The sequence below is a fragment of the Suncus etruscus genome, chromosome 14 (assembly GCF_024139225.1).
Source record: "Suncus etruscus isolate mSunEtr1 chromosome 14, mSunEtr1.pri.cur, whole genome shotgun sequence".
NCBI classification, from domain to species: domain Eukaryota; kingdom Metazoa; phylum Chordata; class Mammalia; order Eulipotyphla; family Soricidae; genus Suncus; species Suncus etruscus.
The window spans coordinates 93105453-93124320 of record NC_064861.1 but is presented as its reverse complement, the minus strand read 5'-3'; the positions used below and the strand labels follow the sequence as shown (position 1 = coordinate 93124320).

At 51.4% G+C, this 18868-nt stretch overlaps 2 protein-coding genes, 1 long non-coding RNA gene and 1 other non-coding gene across 4 annotated transcripts; 2 read left to right on the top strand and 2 right to left on the bottom strand.

Annotated features, from left to right (window-relative positions):
• Positions 1 to 205: 205 nt before the first annotated feature.
• On the top strand, positions 206 to 6308 carry IZUMO2 (IZUMO family member 2). The gene is made up of 7 exons (XM_049787571.1): positions 206 to 439; positions 530 to 641; positions 2155 to 2241; positions 2423 to 2443; positions 2883 to 2963; positions 4688 to 4811; positions 6266 to 6308. The coding sequence occupies exons 1-7, from the start codon at positions 206 to 208 to the stop codon at positions 6306 to 6308; spliced, it is 702 nt and encodes a 233-aa protein (XP_049643528.1).
• A 2592-nt stretch (positions 6309 to 8900) lies between these two features.
• ZNF473 (zinc finger protein 473) lies at positions 8901 to 12398 on the bottom strand. Its single transcript, XM_049787570.1, has 2 exons — positions 12220 to 12398; positions 8901 to 11296 (listed from the first exon to the last, which is right to left on the bottom strand). Exons 1-2 carry the CDS (start codon positions 12335 to 12337, stop codon positions 8901 to 8903), a joined length of 2514 nt encoding a protein of 837 aa, XP_049643527.1. The 5' UTR covers positions 12338 to 12398.
• A 546-nt stretch (positions 12399 to 12944) lies between these two features.
• Positions 12945 to 15786, bottom strand: LOC126028087 (uncharacterized). Its single transcript, XR_007502376.1, has 3 exons — positions 15688 to 15786; positions 14778 to 14904; positions 12945 to 12992 (listed from the first exon to the last, which is right to left on the bottom strand). It is a non-coding gene; the product is annotated as an uncharacterized LOC126028087 (long non-coding RNA).
• A 1817-nt stretch (positions 15787 to 17603) lies between these two features.
• Positions 17604 to 17744, top strand: LOC126028839 (small nucleolar RNA SNORA79). The gene has a single exon (XR_007502537.1). It is a non-coding gene; the product is annotated as a small nucleolar RNA SNORA79 (small nucleolar RNA).
• Positions 17745 to 18868: the final 1124 nt, after the last annotated feature.

The window sequence follows — 18868 nt, the reverse complement described above, 5'->3', positions numbered from 1 at the left end:
CCTGGCTTGGGGGGACCATATGGGACACTGGGGGATCGAACCTCGGTCCGTCCCATGTTAGCGCTTGCAAGGTAAGACACCTTACCTCTAGCGCCACCTTCCCGGCCCCCCCCCTTTTTTTTTCCTCTCGGCTTTTGGAGGCTTCTAGAACCCTGTTGATGCTCAGCCAACCGGGTGCTGTCTGTGACCTCACACAGGGCCCGGAATGCAGCTGGCATGGGCCCTGCTGTTGCTGTTGCTTGCTGGCCTGAGTGCTCCCCGGGTCCGAGGCTGCCTGCAGTGTGATCCCAGTGTTCGGGAGGTGCTGAACCAGCTGCACGCGGTGCTGATCCCCTCACACTTGTCCACGGAGGAGCTGGAGGCCCGAGCGCAGATCATGCTGCTGGGGATGATGCATAGGTTCTTCCGAGACTACTCGGTGAATGCTTTTGTGGGCAAAGTGGGTGCGTGCGGGGCCCGGGGTTGTGGGAGGGGAGGCTACAGGGGTGCAGGGGGCAGTGGGCAGGGGTGTCCCTCTGTGCTCTCCAAGGATCTGCTGCAATTCTGGCCCCCTTCTGCGGCCTCAGAGGTCAATGATCTGCAACTCGTGGCCAAGTTTGTGAAGAGTCAAGCCTTCCTCCTGAAGCACAGTTCTTTGAAGGGTAAGCAGGGAGGAGCAGTTTCCCAAGGCCCCCCAACCCCACACACAGACCCACACAAACCTACACAGACACACACACACACACAAATACACAGACAGACACAGACACACACACACACACACCTCCCAGCAAATGGCTACTCCTTGCGGGCTTGGAAATCTTCACCGCAAAAAGGCCAAAGAAGGTTCATGTAGGGGGTGAAAGAGAGAGGACAGCAAGTAGGGCGTTTGTCTTGCATATCACCACATATGGTCCCCCAAGCACCCACCAGGAGTGATCCCTCAGCGCAGAGCCAGGAGTCAGCCCTGAGCATCACGGAGGGTGGCCCCAAAGCAAAGACAAAGACAAAAAATAATTAAATTTTTTAAAGTCAAAAACGTACAAGGGGACCGAAGCAGTGGCACAAGTGGTAGGGTGTTTGCCTTGCATGCGTTGACCTAGGAAGGACCTCGGCTCAATCCTCCAGCTTCCCATATAGTCTCCCAAGCCAGGAGCGATTTCTGAGTGCAGAGCCAGGAGTAACCCCTGAGCATCAACAGGTGTGCCCCCCAATAAAGTACAAAAAGACGAAAAGAAGACTTAGGGTAGGCTTTATTGTAAACTACTCCTGACAGTGCTCAGGGGAGGACTGGGCTGGATCCAGGGTTACCCACGTGCTACCCAAGCACCTGAACTCTGGTCTTTGGTCTCCGTGCTACCGTGTCTTTTGACATCTAACCTCAATGTTATTCTAATAAGCTGCCTCAAATCAGAGGAGCCCGTCTGCAGAGTCAATGGCCTTGTGTGGCTCGTGGGTATCAGAAAGTGCAGGGTGAGGGGGCCCAGAGAGGTAGCAGGGAGGGAGGGAGCTTACCTTTGTATATGGTCGACTCAGGTTTTAACCGTGGCATCCTATCTGTGCCCTAGCAGGAGTGATTTCTGAGCACAAAGCCAGGAATAACCCCTGAATTTTGTGGTTTAGGAATATGGCTCAAAAATAAAAAAATGAGGGAGGCAAAACCAAAAAAGGGGGAGGGCTGGAGCAATAGCACAGCAGAGATGGTTTTTGCCTTGCATGCAGCTGGCTCAGATTTAATCTCAGCACCCCATACGGTCCCCTGAGCCCCGTCAACAGTGATTCCTAAGTCACACACACACACACACACACACACACACACACACACACACACACACACACACACCACACACCACACACACACCACACACACACACACACACACACACACACACACACACACACACACACACACACACACACACACACACACACACACACACACACACACACTGGAGGGCATAGGGGACCTGAGCCGGAAGGAGGGTGGCTGAACTTTAGAGCACCCAGGAACTCACAAGGGCTAGAAGGAGGCCGCCCATTTGCCCAGTGGACCCCAGCTAATCCCTCTTCTTGCTTCTCCCTTCAGAAGAAGTGGCCCTTCCCCCTGGTCCCTTTGGGCAGCAGAGGGGGGTGGCTGGCTGGTGACCTCACTCAGCCAGGACCTTCCCCACCTAGACGAGGCTCTGCTGTCAGCGCTGGAGGATTTTCGCAAGAGAATTACCAAGAAGCTAAAGAGATACCTGAGGTCGTACGAGCGGAAAGGTGACCAAGTCTCCTTCCCCAACCGGCACCCTTTCTCTGCCTGATCCCCCCCCCCTTCTCTGCCTCCTCCCCATTCCTCACCTGCCTCCCCACTTCTCTTTCCAGCTCTGTGGCCCTTCCCACAAACCCCCTCAAATTGCAGTGGCCACTTAACTCACCCCAGTTCTTTTTTCTCTTACAGCCTGTGATCCCAAAATTTGCAGTGAGTTCTGGGTTGTATTTTTCTTGGGGTCAATTCCTTGCCTACTCTGCCCTCCAGAAGGAAACCTCTTTATCAAGTGCCCCCCAAAGCTGTATACGGTCTTCATTTGATGGTTCCACAATCCCAAACGATTGCACATTGAGTGTTGAGTTTTGAGGGTACATCACTCGAAAGACAAACAAAAAAAGCTAGGGGCCTGAGCAATAAAAGTACAGCGGGGAGGGTGTCTGCCTTACATACACCCAACCTGAGTCTGATTCTTGGCCTCCCAAAGGGTCCCCCGAGCCTGCCAAGAGAAATTTCAGAGCATGGAGCTGGGAGTAACCCTTAGCACCCAGCAGTAAATTTTGCACATCTGGCCAGGAGCAAATTTGGAAAGGCCCTGGGGGTCCACCTCCCTGGCTTTTGGCCTCTGAGAGCTGCCGGGTTTCTTCTCCAGAGCAACTGAAGGAGGAGATCTTGGACTGTCTGCACTGCGAAAGGACGACTCCCAAATGCATCCCACGTAAGATGTGCTTTGGTGAGTTTGGATTGGGACTGAAGGGGACAGAGGAGGGCCTCAAAGCTGCCAGGTCCCAGTCTACGGGTTTGGGGGTGGTTTTACTTGCTAACAGTGTGGTCTGAAAGTGTCTTCCAGTCGGAAACCTATTGCCTCCCTCCCTCTGGACAAGTCTTCGGGCCCCTCAGGCCAGAAAGGCTGGTTCTGGAGACACATTTCATTTCCCATAGTTTTTTTCTCTCACGGAATCTAGAAGCCTTTACTGAATTCACACGCTCACTGGATGAGTGGGCTGAATGCTTTGAAGCCCGGAGATGTGAGTTTGGTGCCCACCACCGCATGGTACCTCAAGCATTGCCATGAGCACCTCCTGAGCACCAAGCTAGGTGTGGGCCCAAAAAAACAAAAACAAGGGGCCGGAGCAGTGGCACAAGCGGTAGGGCGTTTGCCTTGCATGCGGCTAACCTAGGACCGACCAAGGTTCGATCCCCTGGTGTCCCATATGGTACCCCAAGACAGGAGCGATTTCTGAGCCCAGAGTCAGGAGTAACCCCTGAGCATCACTGGATGTGGCCCAAAAAGAAAAAAAAATCCTTCTAGCAGGGCTGGTGTGATGATGGTATGGCGGGGAGGGTACTTGTCTTGCAGACAGTCAACCCTGGTTTGATCTCGGGCATTCCTTTTGGGCTCCTGAACACCCAACAAGAATAATGCCTGGGGCCGGAGAGATAGCTCAGTGGCGTCTGCCTTGCAAGCAGCCGACCCAGGACCTAAGGTGGTTGGTTCGTGAGCACCTCGGGGTGTGGTCCGAAAACAAACAAAGAAAAAATTCCTGAGTGCACAGCCAGGAGTGACCCCTGAGCATCATTGGGTGTGGTCCAAAAATCTAAAATAGGGGCCAGAGAAATGGCACCACAGTGTTTGCCTTGCATGTAGCCAATAAGGATGGACAGTGGTTTGATCTCCAGATCCCCTATGATCCCTTGAGCCTGCCAGGAACGATTTTGAGTGTAGAACCAGGAGTAACCCCTGAGCATTGACAGGTGTGAAACAAGCAAACAAACAAAAAATCTGGGAGGCCAGAGTGATAGCACAGTGGTAAGGTGTTTGCCTTGCACGTGGCCAAACACAGGATGGATCCAGTTCAAATCCCAGCATCCCATATTGTTCCCCAAGCCTGCCAGGAGCGACTTCTGAACAGAGCTAGGAGTAACCCTGAGAGCCACTGGGTGTAACCCCCCCTAAAAAAAAAAAAAACAACGAAAAATATGTGGGGGAAGAGATAGCACAGTGTAGGACATTTGCTTTGCATGCTGCCGACCCTGGAGGGACCCGGTTCAATTCATGACATCCCATATGGTCCCCAAGCCTGCCAGGGGCAATTTCTGAATGCAGAGCCAGGAGTGACCCCAGAGCAATTAAGTTTAAAAAAAAAATCTAAAATAAAATAGCACTTTAAAATAAAATGGCAGAGTGATAGCACAGCGTGGAGGGCATTTGCCTTGTACACGGCTAACCCAGGTTCAATTCCTAGCACCTCATATGGTCCCACGAACCCTGCCAGGAGACATATCTGAGCACAGGGCCAGGAGTCAGCCCTGAGCATCGCCGGGAGTGGCCCCAAAATGAAAGCCACAACAGGCTGAGAGGAAGGGCAGTGGGAACCCAGGACCAAGATGGGCCAGGGTACAGGCGGGACTAGAACCTCGTTGTCTTGGGATCCACCCCCCCCCCCCCCCCCGCAGTGGACAGGCAGCCCCGCATGGAACTGCGCTACCTGGACACGGTTGCTGTGCGGAGCCACAAGCGCCCGGCCATCATTATCTCTGTGTGCCTCAGCGTCCTGCTCCTCGGGGTCATCGTGGTCGCGTGAGTCACCCTACCCTTCCAGAGCTCCCGAGTGTCCTGACGGGTGTACCCAAAATAAGAAATCAAATGGGGGCTGGAGAGATAGCATGGAGGTAGGGTGTTTGCCTTGCATGCACAATGTGGTTCGAGCCCCAGCATCCCATAGGGTCCCCCGAGCCTGCCAGGGGTAATTTCTGAGCGCAGAGCCAGGAGGAACCCCTGATCGCTGTTGGGTGTGACCCAAAACAAACAACAACAAAGATAAAATGGAGGGCGGAGTGGTAGCACAGCAGGGTGATTGCAGGTCAGCACACAGCTGACCCGGGTTTGATCGCCAGCATCCCATAAGGTCCCAGAGCCCGCCAGGAGTAACTCCAAAGTACCAGGGATATTGCCAGAGTAGCCAGGAGCCCCGCCAAAGTTTGGCCCAAAGTAATAATTAAAATACAGGGGAATACCCTTCAGCTAAGCCTCCCACCCACTGCCGGGCTGTATACTGCCAGTACCCCAGAGCATATCTGGGGGGCATCCCCACTGGAGAAAACATTCAGGAGGGAGAGTTTTTCTCTTAAAGGTTAACGATACAGGGCCCGGAGAGATAGCACAGAGGCGTTTGCCTTGCAAGCAGCCGATCCAGGACCAAAGGTGGTTGGTTCGAATCCCGGTGTCCCATATGGTCCCCCGTGCCTGCCAGGAGCTGTTTCTGAGCAGACAGCCAGGAGAAACACCTGAGCATCGCCGGGTGCGGCCCAAAAACCAAAAAAAAAAAAAAAAAAAAAGTTAACAATACAGGTCCAGAGTGAACGTGCAGAGGGGAGAGCACTTGCCTTGCACACGGCCAACCCTTATTTGATTCCCGGCATCCCAAATGGCCCTCGGAGCACCCCCAGGAGTGGTTCCTGAGTGCAGAGCCAGGAGTCAGCCCTGAGCATCGCTGATTGTGGCTCAAACCCCCCGAATTAATAACAACAAAGGAGCAGTATAGTACAATCTGAGGGCAAGCTTGAGCCCAGAATGATTCTATCTGGACTTTTCGGGAGGCACACCCAGCCATGCTCAGGGGTTATTCCTGGCTCTGGGCTCAGAAGTCACTCCTGTGACTTGGGGACAATAGAGGATGCTGGGGGTCAAGCCCAGGTCGGCCGCATGCAAACACTCTTCCTTCTGTGCTATGGCTCCAGCCCCTCCAGCAACTATTGCCCATAAGGCTTCTCTCTCCGCCTTTCTCTTTCATCTCCCCCTATGTCCAGGGCTGCTCCTGGCTTCCTCTAGTTCTCCATCTCACTCCCCCAAATTTCTGTTTCCACCAGAGAAGCAAGCCCTAGAGTGTGTGTCTGAGGCTGAGCCAATTTAGGCAGATGGCTAGAGGAATTCTTGCTCAGCTTGGGTGGGGGTGGGGGGGGAGAAACGGGAATTGAATTGGGTGACCCCGAAGTTCTGTTCCTAACCTCCAGGCTTTGTCCTTCTCTGACCAGGGCTCTGACTTACAGAGAGAATCGGAAAATCCTGCTGCGTTAGGGGTACTAGTTTCGGCTTCTGGGGGCTGGGAATTTGGAGGTAGGGAATATTTAATAAAATCTGGAACAATTCTTTAGAGGGGGGCATTTTTTTAGCTTTTGGGTCACGCCCGGCAGTGCTCAGGGGCCACTCTTGGCTCTACGCTCAGAAATCACTCCTGGCAAGCTCAGGGGACCATATGTGATGCCGGGATTCGAACCACCATCATTCTGCATGCAAGGCAAACATCTTACCTCCATGCTATCTCTCCGGCCCGTTAGCTCTTTCTTGATCTGACGGGGTGGTGGGGTGGTGGTGCGTGTCTGTCAAGGGCTGGGACGAGGTTTCATCTTGCAGACACCAAACACCAACTAAGGGCAGAAAGAACCTCAGAAGGGACTGGATGAATGGGGCCGTAGTGACTGCACACAGGTATCGTGTTTGATCCCCAGCATCCTATATAGGCCTGAGCACCACTAAGAGTGATTCCTGAGTGCAGGGCCAGGAATAAAGCAAGCACTCAGGCTGTGACCCTCCTCCCCCCAAAAGATGGTCTGATCTCATGCCAGTCAATGGGTTTTGGTCCCTGGAATTGCAGGAACATCTGGCCCCACCAGAAGTGATCCCTGAGTACAGCTGAGTGCCTATAACATTGCATGAGGTGGCCCCATGATGAGCGTGAATACAGGTCTCCCTACGTGCATCTCTGCATGGATTTGGACACATCAACTTGTCCATCTTTTGCCATCTGACCAGGAGGAAAGCAGCCTCACAAACGCTTTTAGAATCACAAGTTTAATCAGAACCAACAGGCACACAAGAAGGGCCTCCCAACATGGGCCTGTAACATTGGACATGGATCATGAAATGCACATGGGTCAGCAACATTTCCAGGATAAAAAAACACTCAGAACAATGGGGCCGAGGCGGTGACGCAAGCAGTAAGGCGTCTGCCTTGTGGGTTAGTTAGCCTAGGACGAACCACGGTTCGATCCCCCGGTGTCCCATATGGTCCCCCAAGCCAGGAGCGATTTCTGATCCCAGAGTCAGGTGACCCTGAGTGTCACCGGGTGTGCCCCTCCCCCCAAAAACCCCCCACCACTCAGAACAAATTGATGAGGGCAAATTCCCACCCTGTCACAGAACAGGCCTAATATGCCAACCAGAGCTGCTGAGGGCCTGAGCCATATGGATGGAGCTGAGTGATCCCTGAGCAGAGTGAGGAAGTAATCCCTGAGCATTGCTGGGTAGGGCACAGCACCCCAAAAGAAAACAAAATCCTAGACAAAATTGTTAACACCAAGAGCATTAAAGTGTGTTCAAAGAGTTCCTTGTGCTTTAAGTGTGTGAATGGGCCACTGGGGGCTAACGTGTTAAGGAAGGAGGTGCTGTGTGGCTCCCTGAGGTGCCGCTGATGGAGAACCAGGCTAACGGCGAAAACCCTGCCTCTAAGAAAGTTTCCTCACTAGGCTCTCTCGCCAACAATCCGTGGTGGCCCCAGAAACTTCTGGGACAAAAAAAAAGTGTTATTTCTTAAGGTGTCATTAACATCGGTCTGCTGTGCTTTGCTATGCAAATCAAGCCATTCTTTTTTCCTTTGATTCTTTAAGTGTTGAGGCAGAATTGGATTTCCTGGTGTTAGTATTTTCTATCCTAGAGTCCCGCTGAGCAGCTGGTGAGCACCAGATTGGACAAATGAGACCCACTTTTCACCAAGCACACAGCCTGTAGCTTATTACTACACTGCAAAGTCATGGCAGCTTTCCAAGCTGAAACTAATTTTCCTGAGATGAGGCATGTTGTAGCTGCTTTGCACACACAAAGCTGTCCAAGGCTTGGTTTCCACGCCCCGTAGAGCCACTGAACTCGGTCAGGCGTGACCACTGAACGCAGAGCCAGGAATAAGCCCTGAGCTCAGCCAGCAATCAATACACAAGCGCAAGATGACCAGTCTTGGAGACATCAAGCCCAGTGCATTTTGGAGAAAATAGAAAAATATCCAAGCCACAACACAAATCAGAATGTCAATTACAGCAAGGACAGGCTGTTACTTCTCTTGCCTCCATTTAGAAGCTGTATTTGTTAGATCCAGTGTTGCATTTGTGGCCTATACCTGTTCTATAACGTGCTTTTCAGCTACTGGCCACACTCACCACCATCTTTTTTTTTTTTTAGTTTTTAGTTTTTGGGTCACACTCAGCAGCACTGATAAGTCACTCCTGGCAGGCTGAGGGACCATATAGGATGTTGGGATTCAAACTGGAGTCCGGCTGTGTGCAAGGCAAACACCTTACCACTCACAGCTGCTTTCTGAGGTAGTTTATGATTTCACAGATGAAGACAGAAGGTTCTGAAGGGCCCGCGAGCCTCCTTAGGTCACTCAGGTAGCAGGAACTAAGATCGAACATTAGATGTCTACCTCCAAGTCCTGCCAGTGTCAATTTTCACGGTACTATGGGAACTGAAAGGCCAATTTCCTAATCAATACTGAGAGACGAATTTGGCAAGAAGTCTAAGTATGACTAACTTATGGTCCTAACTTCTGCCTTCAAACGCCTTCTCAGATGCCCAGAACCCTGCGGTCCTCAGCCACCCAGGGAAGCGTGGCTGCCATTACTTCTTAGTGTGAACTTGCTGGTGTCGGCGGAGACCTGAGCAGCTGCGAAAGGTTTTCTGACAGAGCTGGCACCGATACGGCTTCTCCTGGGTATGAATTCGGCGGTGTTGCGTGAGGTGTGCGCTGATGCCAAAGGCTTTGCTGCACACGTCACAGGTGTAAGGCTTCTCCCCAGTATGGACTCTAATGTGATGGGTCAGGTTGATCTTCTGTGCAAAGGCTTTCCCACATTCGGCACAGACAAAGGGCTTCTCCCCGGTGTGCACCCTCTGGTGAATAGAAAGACTCGAGTTATGGCTGAAGGCTTTCCCGCATTCCTGGCAAATGTGAGGCTTCACCTTGGTATGAACTCGCTGGTGTCGAATAAGCTGGGCCCCCGTGCTGAAGGATTTCCCACACTCCTTGCAGACGCACGGCCTCTCACCTGTGTGGACTTTCTGATGCCTGGAAAGGTAGGATTTCTGACTGTACGTTTTCCCACATTCCTTGCATTCGAAGGACTTCTCTCCAATATGAGTTCTCTGATGCTGAATAAAGCAGTTAATGTAAGTAAACGCCCTGTCACACTTGCTACACTGGAAGCGTTTCTCTGGAGTCCCAGTTAACTGCGGTTCTGTGAGATCTGCCCTCTGCTCAAAGACCACCCCATCCTCCTCCCACAGAGCAGGCCTCTTCCTCATGAGATTGGACCGGTGTTTCAGGAGCGAGCTTTTGCAGAGGTAGGTTTTCCCACAGTCCTCACACTCATAAAGCTTCACTCCAGAGTGGATCTTCTGGTGGCGAAGGAGCTGTGTGTTTTGGTCGAAAGTTCTTCCACAGTGGTCACACTCAAAGGGCTCCTCCACCGCGGCCAGCTTGGGGTGACTCCTCTCGTGCTGAATCAGTTGTTTCCTACTGCTGAAGGTTTTCTCACACGTCTTACATGTAAAGCACTTCTCACCCACATTTGAAGGCCTTCTATATCTCAGCTTCTGAGCCAGGACTTTCGTGCCTTCAAGTCCCCATTTGTCTCCGGTGTGAGTCTTCTGGTGGCAAATGAGGGTTGAGTGGCAGACGAAGCGCTCGCCACACTCCTGACATTTGTAAGGGGTTTCCAGAGTATGTACTTTCTGGTGCTGAACAAATTCACTATGGCTGAAGGTTTCTCTACATTCGACACAGTTATAGGATTTCTCCGTGGCATGAATGGACAACTGGTGCCGAAACAGGTGGGAAGGTCGGCTGAAGCTCTTAACGCATCTGGGACACTTGTGGGGCCGATAGCCAGTGTGAATCCTCTTGTGCTCAGTGAGGTAAGTGCTCCGGGAAAAGGCTTTCCCGCACTCACTGCATTTGAAAGGCTTCTCTCCACTGTGACTTTGCTGATGGATTTTGAGTGTTGACCTGTGCCTGAAGCATTTCCCACACTCATTACACTGATGTTTCTCTCCAAAATGAACAGTTTGGTGTCTGATAAGTGACAAGCTCCTATTACAGGTCTCTCCATATTCCTGATCCTCAGGCGTCACTTTTGCTGCATGACTTTTCTGATGGTGGCGGAGGTGTTTGCTCAGGTTGAAGGTTGCCTTGCATTTGGTACACTCGTAATGTTTCTGGGACTTTTGAGGTTGCATCTTCTGAGGCTCAGGAAAATGAAAGTCCTTGCCATGCTTGCTATAGTCACAGGACGGATCACCTGGGTGGTTTTCCTGATACTCACCAGGCTGTGAACATTTCTCATAGCCACTCTTTGGACTTTTCTGTCTTTTTTCTCCAGTGTCTATTTTCTGTTGCCACAGAAGGTGTGTATTCTGACTCAGAGTTTCCTTGCCTTTATCAAACACAAAGGAACTGTTGTCAGGATGAGGTACTGGACACACAAGAAGGGAAGAATTCTGGTTGGAATCTGTCCCATCCTCATGTTGAACAGTGGACTTCTCCTTGGCATGAATAATCCAGTGCTGGATGAGAAGGTAACTCCGGCAGAAGCTCTTCTCACATTCACTACATTTATACAGTTCCTGTCCTTCCTGGACACCAGCTCCCTGCTGGTTCTGTTCTGAGTGGCAACCCAGGTCCCCCCCATAGTACTGAGTCTTAGCAGATGGCAAATCCTTTTGGGAAAGATCGTGAATGAGAAACTCCTTTCCCGTGACAAGCAGAGGCTCGGAACTGAGGTCTCTTATGAACTTGTGCTGACTAAATCCTGTAGGACTTTCCTTATCAGTGACAATGTCAGACCTCATAAGAATTTCTGAATCTAGCAAACTCTCTAAGCAGCTCTCACCTATAGAGGTTTCTCCCAAACTGACATCCCTGAGACTATTCTTGGAAAAAGTCTCCACATTCTCCTGGGACTCGCCCTCTTCCAAGGAGTCCTGTGGCAGAGGAAAGTTCTTCACTTCAACCATGTCTAGAAGGGAGAGAAATGACAAATGTCTCCTGTTCTCCAGATGAAAGGATAGGAACTGGGAAAGGGGAGAACACACACAAGAAAGAGAACAAGGGGCAGAAAGAGTGGCACAAGCAGTAGGACGTTTGCCTTGCATGCGCTAACCTAGGACAGACTGTGGTTGGACCCCCGGTGTCTCATATGGTCCACCAAGCCAGGAGTGATTTCTGAGTGCATAGTGAGCATCACTGGGTGTGGCCCAAAAAGAAAAAATAAATGTATAAAAAAAAGGTTCTAAGTCTAGTCTTCACTGTCAAAGGGACAGTGGCATGACAGGAAAAAGTCCATTTATAGGAGGACTCAGAGGGAGTTGTGCAGCCACCAGGGCTACAGGGGAAAGGAACCCCCTCAACAAGATCTCCTACCACCCTCCCTCAGCTAAGGTCTACTTCCCAGAGAAATGCATTGTTCAAGTAGAAAAGACTGTTACCATTGAAGGATAGATTTGGTTAGAAATACCCTGTGTGTGTGTGGGGGGGGGGGGCGGGCTGAGAACTAGCATGGAGGTATGGAGTTTGCTTCCATGCAGGACAGTGGTTCAAATCCCAGCATCCCATATGGTCCCCCGTGCCTGTCAGGAGCAATTTCTGAATGTAGAGCCAGGAGGAACACCTGAGCGCTGCCAGGTGTGCCCCCCCCAAAATATCCTAAATATATATATGTATATATATATATATATATATGAAAATGGCCCAGGTTTTGAGGTGATTAAAATGGAAACCCAAGACTGCAGAATTCTGGGCCTGAACTAGTCACTTCCAGGGAAACACTGATGTGCTCAGAGCAGAAGTCTTAAGAGGGCTCAAGCTAACGGGTTTTAGAGAGGGGAGCCTGGAACAGTGCTATGGACAGAGGCTTACACAAGCTGTGTAGTCAGCACTTACACGGTTCTTGGCACAGGACCCCTTCCTCTCGCACTAACGATCTAACCGCGAGAAAAGCTTCCAGTGGGTGGCAGACTGGACGCAAGCAGGATGCTTCCCATGCATTCGTGTGGCTCATTCAGGAGTGACGCCTGAGCACAGCCAGATGTGGCCCAAAACCAAAGGAAGAGAGAAGGCAGGAGGAAGAGCACAGCTGGGAGGGCACTTGCCTTGCACGGGGCCAACCTGGATTCAAGCCCCAGCGTCCCCTAGTCCCCCGAGCCTACCAGGAGGGGTTCTTGAGGGCAGATCCGGGAGCAACCCCTACCACTGGGTGGAGTCCAAAAACAAACAAAAGGAAAAAGAACGCTTCCAGGGCACCAGGCAGGGTTCCTGGTCCTGTGGTGTCTCAACAGACACATCTCAATCAGGCTGGTCTCGTCTAACTCAATGCCCTGGAAACTACCTGAGAGGGCAGCACAAATGTTTTTGCATCTTTGAAACCTGGATCTGAGTTCAGAGCTGTGGCCGTCTGCTGTACCCTTGGGGCTAGGAGAAAATCTGGAAATAGAAAAGGGGACAGTTATGAAGCTCTGAAGGACCAGTGGTTGGAGGACCATGAACGAAGCTTCTGAACACAGAGTTCTTAGGCCACTTGTCTCTTCCTAAGGAACACTAGTAGCTCTGTGCAACCCACTCACCAAGGCCCACGGCTCCTGGGCTTCCTCTCTTCTGGGTTTCTGGCTCTTCTTTTCCATCAGGTGGATGGATAGTCGGGTTGGCGCTGGGAGGATCTGTGGAGAGAGAAAGGCAATGATTAAACCAGCTTGTAGAGGGACAACCAGCAGGAGGCTGTGGCTATCCAATCTCGAGGCCACGTTCCTGGGAACATCAATCACTCTTACAGGATTTCCGGTCCCGCAAGAGAGGGAGACAGTGACAGTGTAGGTATTCAGGGCTGCGGGAGGAAAGATTGGAGGCACACAAGACTTGTGGTGGGATCTCTAGGAATGCCCTCTTGGTGGGGGTTCTGAAACCACTTTGCTCTCCTACCTCTTCCAGAGAAAAGTCCTTTGACATACATATACTAGGGAGTTCTGCACCAGCTGCCCTACTCCCCATTGATACATCAAAGTTAAGAGTAGGGGCTGGAGCGGTGGTGCAGCGGTAGGGCGCCACCTTGCACATGGCTGACCTAGGACAGACTGTAGTTTGATCCCCTGGCATCCCATATGGTCCCCCAAGCCAGGAGTGATTTCTGAGCACATAACCAGGAGTATCCCCTCAGTGTCACCAGGTGCAGCCCAAAAGCAAAACAAACAAACAAAACAAAGCTTAGAGTAACATAGAGAGGAAACTGTTTATGTCAGTTTGCCCTGGCTTGGCCTGTGATTGTTGGTTTAAGATAGTAACTCTGGGGCCCGGAGAGATAGCATAGTGGCATTTGCCTTGCAAGCAGCCAATCCAGGACCAAAGGTGGTTGGTTCAAATCCCGGTGTCCCATAGGGTCCCCCGTGCCTGCCAGGAGCTATTTCTGAGCAGATAGCCAGGAGTAAACCCTGAGTACCGCCGGGTGTGGCCCAAAAACCAAAAAAAAAAAAAAAAAGATAGTAACTCTGGATCAGGCTAGAAAATCAGGGCTCTGAGTCCATGAGACTTATGTGCCTGTCTTGTTTTCTTTTTGTTTGTTTTTGGTGGGGGCACACCCATTGACGCTCAGGGATTACTCCTGGCTATGCTCAGAAGTCACTCCTGGCTTGGGGGACCATATGGGACGCCTGGGGATCGAACTGTGGTCCGTCCTAGGCTAGCGCTGGCAAGGTAGACACCTTACCTTTAGCGCCACTGCAACAGCGCCGTCTTGTTTTCTTTTTCTTTTTTTTTGGTTTTTGGGCCACATCCGGCAGTGCTCAGGGGTTACTCCTAGCCAGGAGCTCAGAAATAGCTCCTGGCAGGCACGGAGGACCATATGGGACACCAGGATTCAAACCAATCACCTTAGGTCCTAGATTGGCTGCTTGCAAGGCAAACACCACTGTGCTATCTCTCTGGCCCGTCTTGTTTTCTTTTTTTTTTTTTTTTGGTTTTTGGGCCACACCCAGTAACGCTCAGGGCTATGTGCTCAGAAGTTGCTCCTGGCTTTGGGGGACCATATGGGACACCGGGGGATTGAACCTCGGTCCGTCCAAGGCTAGCGCAGGCAAGGCAGGCACCTTACCTTTAGCGCCACCGCCCGCCCCCCCGTCTTGTTTTCTTAATCCTCAAGGTGCCACTGCTTCAGACCTATTCACCTGGGGTTGGTCCCTGGCAGCTACTGACATGTGGGATGGGAGGAGTTTTGGTTTGGGGGGCTATCCTCGGATTCTATGTGTGGCAACATCCCTGGGCTCTACCCACTAGATGCCAGAGGGACAACCCTACCACCCCCAAGCAGTGTGAATGTCTTCTGGGGGCAGAATCAGTCCACTGAATACAGCTGACATGGATCAGGCTGGTTCTGAGATGCAGGAGAGCTGAGAGTTCCTTCTGTGGGTGATGAGGCATCTCGGAATGGTCATAGGGCTGGGACAGAGACTCACTCAGTAGGAAGAGGTTCTGGTAGTTGTCCAAAGCTGTGTCCCAGAACACGTCCCTATGGTCCAGCCCCAGGTCCTCCCAATCCTCCAGGGTGAAGTCCATGGCCACGTTCGTCAGAGTCGTGAATTCCTGAAACATGGTGGATTCACAAGAACCTTAAGGAACTAAGACCAAACAACCCAGATTTCTAGGACAGAGATTTGGAGAAGACAAGAGTTGTCCCGAGGTCACAGAAACAGGGCCCTTATCTACATGCACTTTGGAGTTTTTTTTATTGTTTACTCAAGCATTTATTAGAGGAAATTTCAAGCATACTTAAGCCATCTCCACAGCTGCATGAACACACAGAACTCCATGTATTCATGGCGCCACTTCAACCCCTGACAGCATTTTAGATAATCTGGTTCCAGTGCTGGAATCAAAGCCCAGATAGCTCCTCCATTCACCGAGCCAGGGTCCCAAACTTGAAAAGGTCAGGGGGCTTCAGGCTTCCTGGATGGAGATGAGCCAGCGCTTTCCTTTCCCTGCCAACCTTTATTAACCAGAACAAAGGTAATGTACTTGGTGTCGGAGTTAATGAAACAAAAAGTACTTATTCTGATTAAGCCTGATGGGATCTCTACTCGAACCCAGGAGGGATTTTTACAACTAAAAGAAGGGTGAAAGGATAAAAAGAAAAGCAGGGGGTGATCTAAGAATCCAATACAGGTGTCTATCCCCAACTACTTCATTCTTTAAGTCTGCCGTTCCAGGAGTAACCCAAGCTGTCACCAGGCATGGCTCAAAAACCAAAAGAAAAAAGTGTGGGGGAGAAAGCCTGGGGGCAGCCCAGGAGAGAGAGGGGCTCACCAAGGACGGTCACTATCCAGCCTTTGGAGAAGATGGATGAGGGCAGACAGCCCCTCGACTCACCTTAGTCATAACTGATGGGCACCCAGCAGACAAATTCCTAGTTTAAGCTCCTCCGCCATCCCCTCTATAGTGTAGGTTGGCAGGGACACAGGATGGATGAGTGAGCTGGGAAACGATGCTTCCTCCTAGGACCAACTTCCCGGCCATGCTGGAGGAACCACCAAAATGTCCAGAAGTAGATCTGTCAGAAAAGAGTCTCGCTGCAGGAATAACAACATTATTTACTGAAACCACCAAAGGTGCAGGACAGACTTCACCTAGGGTTGCAGAGATAGCATGGAGGTAGGGTGTTTGCCTTGCATGGAGAAGGACGATGGTTTGAATCCCGGCATCCCATATGGTTCCTAGAGCCTGCCTGGAACGATTTCTGAGTCTAGAGCCAGGAGTGGCCCCTGAGTGCTGCCGGGTGTGACCCAATGACCAAAAAAAAAAAAAAAAAAAATCGACTTCACCTACCCCTACTTGTCTGCATGAATTAAGAGCACAGTGTACAAAAGGAGAAATACTTTGTCTTTGGGGGTAGAGGAGCAGGGCATACCCTGTGATGCTCAGGACTTATTCCTAGCTTGTGCTCATGGAGCATTCCTGATGAGCTCTTGAGAACCATGTAGGGTATTGGGGATAGAACCCAGGTAGTCTGCATGTGAGATAACCACCTTTCCCTACTGTAGTTTGTTTCTCTCTATGGTCCCACATAGAGGTTGGCGTTCTTTCCACATCTTGGAGATCACTCGAACTGAAAGCATTTCTTAAAAAACAAAACAAATGCTTTTCCCACCTGGGTTTGACACTTGGGATCCAGCGGGGCGGTGTCATAAATCAGTTTGGGGCTCTCTGTAGAAACGTTTGCTGGGCCCCCGGGAGGTTAGGAGGACGGACGTGTCATTAAAAGTCAGTCCTGTTTGGAAAAAAAAAAAAAAAAGGCTCCATTCTTAAGATCCTGAAACTCGAGTTCATCTGATTGGGAGACATCTGCAGAAGGAGCAAGTACAACAGAACCCGCAGCCTGGCATCGACTGCGTATGCCAACCCTGAAATCTCGCGCGAACACAGAAGTCTCGCGAGATCCCAACTAAGAACCGTTACTCACCCTCCCGGAAGTCTCTTTCCGATCACTCCCTCGATATGGGGGCCATTAGGGATCCTCGCTTCCCTGGTACCATAACTCAATCTGAAAACATCTGCTCGCCGGGGTGACCCAGCCCAGGGGAAAATATAAAATCGCGACTACGGCATATCAGTGGCGCCCGGCGAGCTCCTTGCTCGCCCCTGCCTCAGTGTCCCCAGCCGTAAAAAATTAAAATAAAAATTAGGCCTCAGGGTGCCCCGCGAAACCCAGATACGTGCGGGGACCCAGTCACCCCCATCTGCCCCGTCAACCTGAGGCGGATCCGGCGTCTCCTCACCTCCAGCTCGAGCGCCGCGACTCCAGCCCCGAGGGCGCGCCTCGCCTCGTCCCTCGCGGGCGACGCTCTGGCGAATCTCGCGCGCTCTACCCGACAGCCTTTGCGGCGGCGGCCGGGAACCGTTTCCCAGCGGGCTTTGCGGCCTCGCCTCGCTTCTCAGGGTGCTGCGCGCGCAGCCGCCGGGACTCGCTTCCCAAGGGGCAGTGCGGCAGACCCCCCCCCCCTCCGCTATCCCGGAAGTGCTTGGCTGAGCCGGCTGCTCAGTGGACATCGGGAAGAACCGGAACTGGATCAAGCAGCCTCTAGGCCCAGAGTCGACTTCATGGAAGGGCTCATGGCTCGGCTTTTCCAAGAAAAGTCTGGCTGGAGCGGGGGAGGGCGCTTACCTTGCACGCGACCCACCCGGGTTCGATCCCCGGCATCCCATCCCAAAGGGCCCCTGAGACACCCCCAATTAAATTAGATGACACATTTTTTACATTTTTACTAGTTAGAAATGCATTGAGCTTTTGATGACGTTCCTCCTATTGCCTAGAGCGTTGGCACTGGGATTTTAGGTCATCATAAATTAAACTTGATTTTCTTCACTCAGAGAATGTTAGATAATGGGATTATCGGTTTATTCTCAGATATTTGCGGAATCAGACACTTCAAACAAACAAAGAAATGCATTGATGGGACCGGGCGGTGGCGCTAGAGGTAAGGTGCCTGTCTTGCCTGCGCTGGCCTAGGACGGAGCGCGGTTCGATCCCCCGGCGTCCCATATGGTCCCCCAAGCCAGGAGCGACTTCTGAGCGCATAGCCAGGGGTAACCCCTGAGTGTCACCGGGTGTGGCCCCCCCAAAAAAAAAGAAAGAAAGAAAAATGCATTGAGCTAGTTTTCAAATATGTCCTTGCCACTGAACATTTTCTTTCCTTTCTTTTCCATCTCTTGAGGTTGTTTTTTTTTATTTCTATTTTTTAATCATATTGCTTTTGGCTTCCTGAAACAATTTTATTGCGATCAGTTCTGTGAAGCATTTACCTCAATAAATAAAAAAAATATTAAAACTTAAAAAAATAAAACAAATGCATTGGGCAGGAGGCCAGAGCGGTGGCGCAAGCGGTAGGGCGTCTGCCTTGCACGCGGCTGACCCAGGACGGACCGGGGTTCAATCCGGCGTACCATAGGGTTCCCCAAGCCAGGAGCGATTTCTGAGCGCATATCCAAGGGTAACCCCTGAGCGTCATCGGATATAGCCCCAAAACCATAAATAAATAAATAAATAAATAAATAAATAAATAAATAAATAAATAAATAAATAAATAGAGCAGAAAGTTGGGACTCCTGTTGACAACTCTTATATAGAAGGGGCGGGGTTGGGGCCGGGCGGTGGCGCTAAAGGTAAGGTGCCTGCCTTGCCAGCGCTAACCTTGGACGGACCGCGGTTCGATCCCCCGTTGTCCCATATGGTCCCCCAAGCCAGGAGCAACTTCTGAGCGCATAGCCAGGAGTAACCCCTGAGCGTTACCGGGTGTGGCCCAAAAACCAAAAAAAAAAAAAAAAAACCCAAAAAAAAAAAAAAGAAGGGGCGGGGTCGAGGAGGAAAACGTAGGTCTTCTGATTGGCTCTTCGTTTTAGCGCATGCGTAGAAGAATCAATGAGGGCATAATCCGGCCCCTGGTTTCCGAGTCCAAGGCGCGTGACGCGCAAAGGCATCTGGGAGATGTAGTTCTGGTCCTGCCAGAGCCCCGGAGGCCGTCGGCAGGGGCGACAGCGGCAGCGCCGGCGCCGG

Coding starts and splice junctions, on each gene's coding strand:
- IZUMO2 (XM_049787571.1), top strand. CDS start 206: ATGCAGCTGGCATGGGCCCTGCTGTTGCTGTTGCTTGCTGGCCTGAGT. Junction 2,444..2,882: donor CTGTGATCCCAAAATTTGCA/GTGAGTTCTGGG, acceptor TTTCTTCTCCAG/AGCAACTGAAGGAGGAGATC. Junction 4,812..6,265: donor CTCGGGGTCATCGTGGTCGC/GTGAGTCACCCT, acceptor TTCTCTGACCAG/GGCTCTGACTTACAGAGAGA.
- ZNF473 (XM_049787570.1), bottom strand. CDS start 12,337: ATGAGCCACACGAATGCATGGGAAGCATCCTGCTTGCGTCCAGTCTGC. Junction 11,297..12,219: donor GGTCCTGTGCCAAGAACCGT/GTAAGTGCTGAC, acceptor TCTCCCTTCTAG/ACATGGTTGAAGTGAAGAAC.